Below are 12,495 nucleotides of genomic sequence, written 5' to 3' on the forward strand. Positions count from 1 at the left end.
TTTGTTTTTAAATCACCAACTCATGAAAGGAACCAGTGACTGCCTGTTTGGTCTGCAGGTCGCCCAGCTTGAGGAACTGTTGACCGTGCGGCACTCTGTGTTCGTGGTTGGAAATGCAGGCACAGGAAAGAGTGAGGTATGGTGAATTGCCTGCTGGTTTTCAGCCACACAAGGAACAGATTTTGGCCGGACATATTTTTAATTCTCTCTAAGAGTTCCCTTCATTGAATTCCTCCATAATTTTGAGGTAGAATGTGAGACTCTAATACTGCCTTTTCATCAATTTGCACTATTTTTTTTTTCATATTAGGGGCAGGGAGAAGGTAACAAATAGAACCTTCTGTTCAGATAGAAAAGCTGAGAGAAGACGGGGCTTTCCATATTTATGAAACCTAGTTTTTTTTATCTCTCCCAAGTTCCTTTAGATTCTCATTCCCATATTACTAAGAAAAACCCAAATATTTTCCTTCAGTACTTGCTCAGAAATATAGCCCTCGATAGGGGCAAAAGAAAACAAAAAGACAGAGAGGCAGCCAAACCCACATTGTGGGGGTCCCTGTTATGTGCTATGCTAGGTACATTATATGTGATTTACTGTGCACAGTGATGATATATGCTGGGTATTATTATCCTCATTTTTACTTCACTGCTTGATTTTGTTTGGTCCCACTGACAATCCTGGCAACGTACTTATTTTCTTGGTTGGCAGACACTATATGCAGAATTGCGTGCATTTTAATTCAGGGTGCTTGGGTATGAACATATTTAGTAGCCAAAGACTAAAAATAATCGTGGAGTGGGCATATGAGGTTTTAGACCATGGGTGTGTGTAGAACTTGCCAGTATGTAGATCGGAACCCAAACTGGAACAATTGCAAAGGGAGGCACAGTTTTGTGATTTTTCTTGTGAAAAATGTAATAATTGAAATATTAAAGTAGATAACTGGTAGACCTGTAATTATTTTGTTAGAGTAAGTTTCAGATGAGGGCCATGGTTCAGGGAAGGATAAAATTAAATTCTATAATTTCCAGTAGATTAATGGTTTCTAAAAATATAAGCTTAATATTCCTAAGGCATTCAATTTCTTTCATCTCATCTTCACTGGTTCTGTTCTATTCAACCTTTACTTAAGCTGATAGAACCAGCACACGGAAGCTCAGGCCACGTTACTTAGCAACTCTTGCCCTTCCCAACTATTTGGCAGTTGTTTATTAGTCCTTCAACCCCCTGTGAGTAGATCGGGACGAGGAATATCTGAAATAAAAGCCACAGCTTCTCAGAGGAAGCAAAGAGGGTAGGTGGGGCACATATTTGGGTGAATATGTCAATTAATTAAACTGACATAGAGAAAGCATCTGTCCTGTGAATTCTTATCCTCAAAGCTTCTTTTTCTCCATTATCTAGATCAGAGTTTCTCAGCTTCATTCACTGTTGACACTTTGGGTCTGATAGCTCTTTGTCACGGAGGCTGTCCTTTGTGTTCATTATAGGACACTGAGCAGCGTCCGTGGCTTCTGTTGTGTCGCATGCCCTCTTTGTCATGTCTGGAGCGTCTCCTGAGACGCTGAGAACTGTTGCTCTGGGTCACTAGGTGTCCAAGCACGCCCGGACTAGCATCACAGGTCCCACCTCGGATGTTATTAGAAATGCAAATTCTTAGTCATCCTAGCCCTACTGAATATTAGAAGCTCTGGGTTGGGTCCAGCCATCTGTGTCTTAACATCCTGTAAGCGATTCTGATGCATCCTACATAAGAGCAGAGTGGATTTTAATAACATGAACAAGAACACTTATTTACTTATTTGCACACATGGTTTAAAACCTCAAATGATACAGCGACTTCCTCTAGTACGCATGGTTCAAAGAATCAGGTGAAGAGGTCCTAAGAGATTGTAGGATTAACTTTGTACATGTAAATGTGCACATGTAAATTTTTCCCCGTACTTACTACATGCAGAATATGTAGGAACGTAAAATGAATAAGAAAATCCTTTAGAAACCATTTGCTTTCCATTTGCCTTACAGGAGTATTAATTTTCTGAGCTTTTTTTCCTTCTCCCTTCAGATTTTGAGAACACTGAACCGAACATATGTTAACATGAAACAAAAACCTACTTGGAATGACTTAAACCCCAAAGCTGTGACAACAGATGAACTCTTTGGTTTCATACATCACGCTACTCGAGAATGGAAAGATGGCAAGTAGTATTTCCGCTTTACAAGTGCTAAAAATTTCTTTCTTATTTTTTCTTTTCTCTTCTTTTCTTTTTTTTCTCATCCAGAAAACCATTTCTCAGCTCTAGCCAATTTCAGTCACAGTTGTAGATTTATTGTGTATGTGTTGGCATTATTGGAAATGTAGCAGCTCATAAGAGCATTTATAACCAGTAAATTAAAACTAGATTTGAATAAGTGGTCGATTTGCATTCAGCGAGTTTGCGCACAGAACTGTGTATTTTATCCCATGTCAATTATGTCAGGGCTCCCTGTAAACCAGGGAAGAAGTCAACATGAACACTTCACGAGACTTTTATAAAGGATCTGATCCAAGACCCTGAGTTTCAGGCAGGCACTATTTTAGGCTCCAGGGACAAAAATTAATGGGACATGTTTGTTGTCCTGAAAGTTTTTGCAAACAAGTAGATCCTTTTGTTAAAATCTGTTACTTCCCAGTTCAATATAAATGCACTAATCTTGGCATTCATACTAAATGAATACTTTGAGTCCTTTCTCCCTTTCATACTCTATATTCACCCTTAGAGTAAATTGTGTAGGCTTTACCTTTAAAATACAGTTTGTATTCCAGTGCTCTCCTCCTTTGCCGCTATCATATTAGCCTGTACTGTCTCTTGCCTGTATTGGTTCAGTAGTCTCAAACTCTCATCTCCCTGCAGTTCATTTTCCATCCAGCAGACAGAGGGCGCTCTTCAAACTATTAGTTCCCTGCTTGTAATTTTCAATGGGTTCCATCTCCCTTAGAATCCAACCCTTATCCAAGGTTTACAAGGTCTTGTGTGATTAGATCCCCCTTCCCCATCTCTGATTTCATTTCCTGCTCTGTGCTCTCCCACCTATTAAATCTATACACTCTGGCCTCCTTGCTCTTCCTTGAACATGCCAAGCATCTTCCCATCGTTGGGCCTCTGCACTTGGTCTTTCCATCATTTGCAACACTACAGATAATTTGCATGCCTTAAGTTATTGAAGTATCTGGTCAAATGTCACATCAGAAAAGACTTCATTGAGAATCCTGTCTATAGCAGCACACCTTGCCATTCTCCATTTTCTTACCATGTATACACTCTCCTAAATCTGTGGGACAGTCACAATTTACTCCTAACCTTTCTATCTTTTTTTTTTTTTCAAGGACTGTGGCAGCAAGGGAATAATACTAGTTTATGTTGAAAACCTATGGAAGTCATTAAAATCAGGGATCATTAGAAAAGGTTGCTGGGGGTTTTTTGTTGTGTTTTAATGAGTGGTGATGGTAGTTCTACATACTGTCATTTATTTTTGCACAAAATATTTCACAGAGCAAAAAAAAACCATCCACATATGTGCATTGAAACCATTGTTCTTATCATATTAAATATTTGAGTTTTGAAAAAGCAGTAACTATCAAATACATCATGTAACACACACAATGCCTACATAAGTCGTGATAGCAAAGAGGACTATGGATTTAAAATGCTTTCATCTTGGGGTGCCTGGGTGGCTCAGTCGGTTGAGCTTCTGACTTTGGCTCAGGTCATGATCTCACAGTCTGTGGGTTTAAGCCCCGCGTCAGACTCTGTGCTGACAGCTCGGGGCCTGGAACCTGCTTCAGACTCTGTGTCTCCCTCTCTCTCTCTGACCCTTTCCCATTCATGCTCTCTCTCTCTCTGTCTCAAAAATAAATAAACATTAAATAATTTTTTTTTAAATAAAACGCTTTCATCTTCTCATCTTGTGAAGTAATATGCCAACAACCAAATTTCCCAAAGAATGTATAGCACCTTTGAATTAGCTTCAAAATTCTATCTCATGAATAGTGTTACAGAAAAACGGAGAAAGGTGAAATAAACTAGTGTCTGGCCTAAAATGGATACTGAACACATGTACACGGACAAAGATAATGTCTTCATTTGGTGTAAGTTTTGAGTTGTGTGTGTTACTCTCTATAAATCCCCATACCTGTTCTTCAAGGAAGCTCCTGTCATCTTTATTTGACACATGGGAGAAGCTCAGAGAAGTTAAGGTGTATCCTCATGGAAGGGAAACTTGCCCATTGGTATGCATTCCTGGTGTAGCTCTAAAGGTATTTATTACACTTATCAGAAGGAGGCAGCAAATTCACAGCAAATTTATTTGCCTATTAAAAGAATTTCCTGTAGAAATAATAGTAACTTAGTTTAGAAATAAACAGCCCTCAACTCCATTATGTATTAGGATCACTTACTTGTAATTTATAGGTCTCTTCTCATCTATTCTGCGAGAACAAGCGAATCTTAAACGTGATGGACCAAAATGGATAGTCCTGGATGGAGATATTGATCCCATGTGGATTGAGTCACTAAACACTGTCATGGATGATAACAAGGTGAGTAATATCTCCATGCTAACTTGAACATCACATCTGGAGTGCAGTAAGAGTTTTGTTCACTTGTTGATTTAAATACTAGTTTTTAATCATTAAGCCTGATATTCTTTAGGAATGAAATTTATTTTGTGCCCATGAAAGTGGTACTTTGCAGGTAATTCTCTTTATTTCACTGTTAAAGAATTGACGGGGGTGCATTTTTCTTGCTGTATGGATTTAACCACCTCTATTTTTTTTTAATTTTTAAAAAATGTGTATTTATTTTTGAGAGTGCTTGAGAGTACAAGCAGGAGATGGGTAGAGAGACAGGGGTTTGGAGGATCTGAAGTGAGCTCTAAGCTACCAGCAGACAGTCCCGTGCAGGGCTCAAAGTCCCAAACTGGGAGACCCTGACTCAAGCCAAAGTCGAATGTTGAACCAGCTGAGCCACCCAGGCATCCCAGATTTAACCACCTTTAAAAAGAGTTAGGTATATATCTAAGAACTTAGTTCATACATACCTTGCCATTTTCTAAGAGTCAGGCATAAATTATTAGATCTTATCTTTGTTTTTTTTAAATATGATATTTATTGTCAAATTGGTTTCCATACAACTCTCAGTGCTCATCCCAACAGGTGCCCTCCTCAGTGCCCATCACCCACTTTCCCCTCCCTTATCTTTGATTAAGTATGGAATACTTGGATAATAAAAGGATGAGTCTGTGCCCTGTGTGAATTGATGAAATGTAGCTATTGAAATTAAGTAGTTCTCTGGCTACAGAATGAGTATAATGGGTTTCTAAGCATTTTGCCCTGGCTGACCCAGTGTTCCCAACAGAAACAGTGATGGTCCAGGTCCATGAGACGCCACTTAAAGCAACACAAGGTCTATGGTTAGGATCAGGAGAAAGAAAAAGGTAATCATCATTGCTACAGAACAGAATGACTCATCTCCTTAAATTAGCAGTAATTACTGTTTTCTGTATTAAGACATTGTTCATCATAAAATATAGGTCTGAGATCTTTATACTTGCATGAGTTTCCATAGGGCGTTTGATAATTGTGGCATTACAGATTCTAAAGAAAGTTTATTTTTTGTGGTGTTCAGGCCTTTTCATGTAGATCCACCCTTAGAACAAATGTCTTCTCTTTAGACATGTCATCTCTTTAGTCGTTACCACAGTTATTTAAAGGTTGGCCTGAATGGGTCCATGTTGGTGAGTTTGTTCCTCAAGGGTCAGTGAGCTCTCCTCTGGGATTAAGTGAGATCTTCGCTCAGACTGCACTTCTAACTCAGAGGAGTACTTTTGGCACTTCTCCTGGGGATGGGGACATGGGAGAAGTACCTTGTGTTGTGATAGCGAGTTAGCATCATTGCTTTTGCCCCTCAACAACCGAGGGCCTCTTTTATGCTGTGCTGTTCTGTCCAGGTGCTGACCTTGGCCAGCAATGAGCGCATAGCCCTTACTCCCTCCATGAGGCTGCTCTTCGAGATTCATCACTTAAGGACTGCAACCCCAGCTACTGTTTCCAGAGCTGGTATCCTATATGTGAACCCACAAGATTTGGGCTGGAATCCGTGAGTACTTACCATTTTGACCATTTTTAAGTGTACAGCTTAGTGGCATTACATACATTTGTGTGGTCGGGCAACCACCACCATCATTCTCCATAACTTTTCTCATCTTCCCAAACTGCAGCCCTGAACCCATTACACAGGAACTCCCCTCTATGCCCTGTCCTCAGTCCCTTTCTCTTTTCCATCTTTACGAATCTGTATATCCCAGATGCCTCTTATAAATGGAATCATACAGCAATTGTCTTCTTGTGATGGGCTTACTTCAGTTAGCATAATGCCTTCAAAGTTCACCCATGTTATAGCATGCTCCAGAATTTCCTTCTTTTTTAAGGCTGAATGATGTTCCATTGTATGTAGATACCACATTTTTCTTATCCGTCTTTCTGTTGATAGACACTTGGGCTCCTTCTACCTTTTGATTATCGAAAATAGTTTTTGTGACTATGAGTATACAGATAGGCCTTTGAGTCCCTGCTGCCAGTTACTTTGGATATATTCCCACAGGTGGCATTTCCAGTTCATATGGTAATTCTGTTTTTAATTTTAACTTTCTTAAATTTTTAATGTTTATTTATTTTTTGATAAAGCAAGCCAGGGAGGGACCGAGAGGGAGGAAGAGAGAAATCCCAAGCCCACAAACTACGAGATCATGACCTGAGCCAAAACCAAGAGTCAGGCACTTAATTGACTGAGCCACCTAAACACTCCTGCTTTAATTTTTAGAGGAACCACTGTACTGTTTTCCACAGTAGCTGCACCATTTTACATTCCTCCCAACGGTGTACAAGGGTTCCAATTTCTGCACATTCTTACCAACACTTGTAATTTTCTCTCTTTTTTATGACAGTCATCCTAATGGGTGTGAAATGGTGTTTCACTCTGGTTTTGATTTACATATCCCTAATGATTAGTCTTATTGAGCATCTTTTCATGTGCTTATTGGCCATTTGCATATTTTCTCTGGAAAATGCTTATTTTAGTCTTTTGCCTATTTTTTTAAATCTAGTTTGCTTTTGTTTTTATTCTTGTGAATATTTCTTTTTTCAGTCTTAGCTATAAAAACTAAAATTTTATCTGATCATTTGAAGGAAGTATTAGCAAATAAATTTAAAGCTAATTAAGTAGGCTAATTTGAAGATAATGAAAGGAGTGCCTGGGTGACTTAGTTGAGCATCTGACTTCAACTCATGTTATGATCTCACCATAAGTTGTGAGTTTGAGCCCCATGTAGGGCTCTATGCTGACAGTGCGGAGCCTGCTTAGGATTTTCTGCCCCCTCTCTCTCTGGCCCTCCCCTGCTCACTTTATGTCTCAAAAATAAAAAAAAAAATTAAAAATTAAAAAAAATTAAAAACACTTTTTAAATAAAAATAATGAAATAATATCCACCTGTATGGATTTGTCATTTTTAGTTGGACATTACCCTGTTCACACCTTGTACGTGTTAAGAACTCAGTATTTGTTGAAGAAGTGAATAATAATAATAGTTCATATGGAGAACGAAGATATAGATATATCATTTTCTGTAAATACATTAATGTATAAACTTGTGTGTTCATACTGAGACATATGATATCCATACCTGAACGGTGGTAATTCTTTGATGGAGAACAAATTGTGCCCACTTGCTGCTCTCGAATGCTTACACTTGGCATAATTCATCCTGGGCGGCACGTGTTGCACCTCTGGCATTCCCTCTGTGAGGTGTGGAAAGAGTGTTTGACCTCCGCACGTGAACACGTGCTTGAGGGCTACTGGTGTCAGAATCTTCTGTCCACCCCTCCCCCCTGCCCTGGCCCCCACAGGCTGTCCTGTATGGGCCACTTCAATGGGCTCCTTGCCCTCTGGCTCCTGGTTGGTTTGGCCCATGAGAAGCCCTGTCAGGGAATGAGAGGGAGAGAGGAGAGTGAGGTCAGCCTATTTACTTCCTTGGCTCTTTCCATGCGGTGTCACATCAGGATGGCTGTGTCCCTCAACTGCAGGTCACCCCTCCTCTAAAATCTTTCTATAAGATTTGTCCCTTCCACATTCTGGTAGTCCCTCGTGTCCTTGTCCCTGCAGGCACAGGTGCACTAACCGCTCCTCGGTTATTACCCATGGCACAAAACTTTCCCCTCCGGTTTCCCTGCTCCGTGCCCACACCTTTGCCAGTAGTCCTCCTGGCAATCCTTCCCTGTTATCCTGATGTCAGGATGACATCTGTTCCCTGCCACGTGCTTGGCTGACGTGCTTCTCCAGGATGCTTTTTCTGGGTACTGATTTGTTCACCGACTCCACAGCAAAGTAGAGCCATGCCCAGGTTTTTGTGTCCAACAGTGTTTTATTGGATTTATCTGGGGAAAGGAGTGATTTTTAAAAGTCTAAGGTGGAGAGTTCTTGAACTGATGATAGATTCTTTTCCCAGGTAGGATTCAGACTGTGTCCTAGGATGTTTTTGTGGGTTTGGGGGCTGGCTAACAGAGCATCTATGTTAGCCCTTGACTCCCCCAAAACACTGCAGAGGCATTCCTCACACCCGATTTCCTTCAGGGGACCCCCTCTGGATGTGGTCTGATTTCAGTCATGAACCTCATGATTCTCAAGGTCTATGTAGTTTAGGCTCAGTAGCATCGCATAGAGATTCGTGCTAATGAAGGCTGTGTAAAGAGCCCTTTTCAAGAAAGACTTTTATCTAGTAAGTCAAAGAGTCTTACTTGATTAAAAAAGGCACCCGATTTGCATTCCTAAGAAAGTTAAACAACTCTTTCTTCACCATTAGATTTTATTTTTACTGAGTTTTTTTTTTCTTTGTTTTATCCAAGATCAGTGGGTAAGTTTTAATTTTCATGTGTGTGACCACAGAGCCATTATCCAAAATGATGGGAATCTTCTCTAAAGGATATTTTTACATTTTTACCATCTACCACCAGAAACTTTAAATGAACTACAAAAAAATGGGTTTTTCAGATTGGGGGATATACTTTTACACCATATTTATTGCATACGTCATTACTTTTATGGGATAATAGTATCATACCTTTGCACGTATTGACTCATTTAATCCTTAATTACCTTCTGAAATAGAATTATTAACCCAGTTTTCCAAACCGATGTCTTAGGTCTCTTCCCCACCCCCCCAACTTTTAATTTGAAAGTATTTGAAATTATAGAAAATTTGAAATGGTGGTAGTCCACTGTATCCTTTTTTCCCCTACAGTTATCACTTGTTACCATTTTACTGTATTTACTTTCTCTCTGGATGTACACTCTCTCATAGGCATAGACACACATATATTTTTTACTTAGGTTTACTTCTGCTAAATTATCTGGAAGTAAGTTGGAGACATTATGCCCCCTCACCACTGAGTACTTGATTATCCCCATGTAGGATATTCACCTACATGAACGCAGTACAATTAACATGCCTAAGAAATTTTTCCTTGATGTGGTATTTAATAAAGCATAATATTTCTTTTTTAAAAATTCTTCTTAATGTTTGAGAGAGAGTGCGAGTGGAGAAGGAGCAGAGAGAGGGGGAGACAGAGGATCTGAAGCAGGCTTTGTGCTGATAGCAGAGAGCCTGATGTGGGGCTCGAACTCACAAACCACAGGATCATGACCTGAGCAGAGGTCAGACACTTAACTGACTGAGAGCCACCCAGAGGCCCCATAAAGACAAATTCTTCACATTTTCTCAGTTAACTAAGACATTTCTTCTGTAGGTTTTTTTTTTTTTAATCTAGTATCAAAACAAAGATCATCATGCATTGCATTTACTTGTCTGTATTTTCTCTCTTGATGTAGAATATCCCCCCCCCCACTTTTTCTTTCATGATACTTACAGTTTTCAGGGAAACAAGCCAGATGCCTATAAGAGTGACCCATTGGTGGTTGCAAAGTGGTGACTTCCTAATTCATTCATTGTATTTATATATATGAAGTGACATTTTCCTATAAAGAATTCCTCCTCTTCTTTCCTCTTAAATTCCTCCCTTCCACTCCTCTCTCCCTTCCTTTCTTTTTCTCTCTCACTTTATCTCTCCCTCTTTATTTTTTCATAGGTATCATTTTCTGTTCATGGTTTCTTTTAGTTCAGTGGGTTATAATTCATTACCATCATTTTCCTGGCTAGATGCTCACTTTGTCTCAAATTTGCCATCAAGAACCCCTTCTGGCCAGCCCCTTACATGTTCTTTTTCACCTGTCGTTGTAGATCTTTGAGTGCTTGGCTTTATGGCTAACCAAAATGCTTCTGACTCATTTCATTCTTCCTTCACCCTCGCTGGATTCAGTGATTTCTCCAGGGAGCCAGAGGAAACCACCTTTTGTATAAGGAATAGTACTTAGAATCCAGTATAGGGATGTTTAGTGTACTCATTGCTACTGATAGGTCATTGCTTTTAGGCTTTTTGGGTGAGCACAATTGGAAATATATTTCTTTAATTCTTATTGTGGGAAATGCTAGGTTACTGTGGATAGAAGAGATGGTAAAATATTTTGTTGATAATACCTTTCTGGGATTCCATTTAAGACCTAAAGTTAGTGCCAGTATCAGGTAGTCTTCTTAGATATCTTTGTTTAAATTCTCTGAACTATTCTAAAAAATAATTTTATATCCACACTTAACAGACATGGAACATACCATGTCAGATAACAAATAACCTTAAAATCACATCATCATGTGATTGGCTATAGAAATCAAATACTATTTTACTTTACTTCCGAGTCTTAAGTCTACTAGACAAATACTGGACAGTTCATATATGTCTGTTGAGATCTTGAGAAATCGAGAAAGAACAGGAATTGGAAGAAAATTTCTAGAAACTATGAGCAAGATTTTTTTTCCAGTTAGAAAGGGATTAATGTGTAGAAAAGGAAAAGCAAACAGGCAGTGACTTATTTAAATTCATTCATAATTCTTTAAGTTGCTTAACTTAAAATTATTTAAGCAAACATAATTGAAAGTAAGATCTACCAAACTATGTATTACCTTAAAGAGGATGATAGGAAAAGGTCAGAATATCTCTGGAATTTAGTCTGATTCCAAGAGATTACTGGAAGGTAAGTTTTGGGAGCCACATGTTTAGATCACACTTACTCCTTTATTACTTGCATTTGTGTTAGTTTTTTGGACTTTGTCTGTCTCATCAGTCTCTCCTGCATTGGCTGAGCTCACTGTCTTCTACCCCGGAAATCCCGTCCTCCATCTTTGCATACTATACGTATTTGTGAACATATCGATGCAGAAATCATTGACATACACTGCCAGTCAACACATCCTAACCCCTGCCAATTTTCCAGGCCACGGTGAATGATAGAGCAACCTGCAGCTTGCTGACGGGGGGCATGTTATAGAGAGAGCTCCTATGAGTTCCACCTCTCCTACATGACACTATTCCATTCCCAGACTAATGAGTAACCTAGTATATCTGGGCGGTTTCCAAACTAGAGGGTTTTAGACTTGATGGGGTATATGAATGGCACTTCTGGAGAAGGGAAGGGCAACACAGTTGATGATATGGAACACATTTACAAATGAGCACAAAGTAAAGATTCTCTTAGGGACCTGGATATTGACATGAATGTGATGCATTAAGGCATTACAGTGTGGCTTCTTCCTGAGGCAGGGGCACCAATGATCTCTTATGTAGGTAAGAAATAAACCTGTTATTTTCATATGTCATTTTCAATTGTATGTCATAATAGCAGTAAGTCATTTGGTCATCTTCAAATGCATAGCATCTTTTAAAAACCATAAGGAACTTTTTAATGAAATAAAGTGGAAAGAATTGTCAACAAAGATCTGTATCTTCAGTTTTTTCCATTGCCAAAGATAATAGTGTCTGCCTCTAAATTCACTATTTTTCAATGTTTATTTTGTTTTATGTATTTAAAAAAAACAGCTAAGTATCAGAAATTGTCAGTTTAAATGTTTGTTTATTTGAGAGGGAGAGACTAGGGCAGGGGCAGAGAGAGAGTGCTCCAGAGAATCCCAAGCAGGCTCCACGTTGTCAGCACAGAGCCAGACGTGGGGCTCAGTCCCGTGAATCGTGAGATCGTGACCTGAGCCAAAATCAAAAGTTGGACGTTCAACCAACTGAGCTACCCAGGTGTCCCTCAACGTCTGTTTTTATTACAAACTATGAAAATGTATCAATAATTTATACATGAAATTTTAAACTGTTGATATTTGACATAGACTTTTTTACTCCCTATGCTCTCTGGGATGGTTGACCCCTAGCAGAGGTCGTTTGGGGCCTTTTGATGGGGGTGTGCAAGATCAGCTTTTACCATGTCTCCTAGTAGGGTTGAACTCATGTCCTTCTTTGTGGAGGTAATTGGTACAAGGGCAACGATTGCTTGTGGGCCTGATAGGTT

General features: G+C 39.4%; 1 protein-coding gene across 3 annotated transcripts in view; it reads left to right on the top strand.

Annotated features, from left to right (window-relative positions):
- Window positions 1-12,495, top strand: part of DNAH11 (dynein axonemal heavy chain 11) — a 359,611-nt gene that overhangs the window by 175,134 nt on the left and 171,982 nt on the right. For 2 of the 3 annotated variants that reach the window (XM_030308072.1, XM_032592423.1), the window contains 4 exons: window positions 59-136; window positions 2,067-2,199; window positions 4,453-4,580; window positions 5,990-6,138. In XM_030308072.1, the coding sequence (XP_030163932.1) occupies window positions 59-136; window positions 2,067-2,199; window positions 4,453-4,580; window positions 5,990-6,138 (488 nt within the window). The remainder of the gene's footprint in view (window positions 1-58; window positions 137-2,066; window positions 2,200-4,452; window positions 4,581-5,989; window positions 6,139-12,495) is intronic. The other variant, XM_032592424.1, reaches the window with a different exon arrangement.

This window comes from Lynx canadensis, chromosome A2 (genome assembly GCF_007474595.2).
Source record: "Lynx canadensis isolate LIC74 chromosome A2, mLynCan4.pri.v2, whole genome shotgun sequence".
Lineage (NCBI taxonomy): Eukaryota > Metazoa > Chordata > Mammalia > Carnivora > Felidae > Lynx > Lynx canadensis.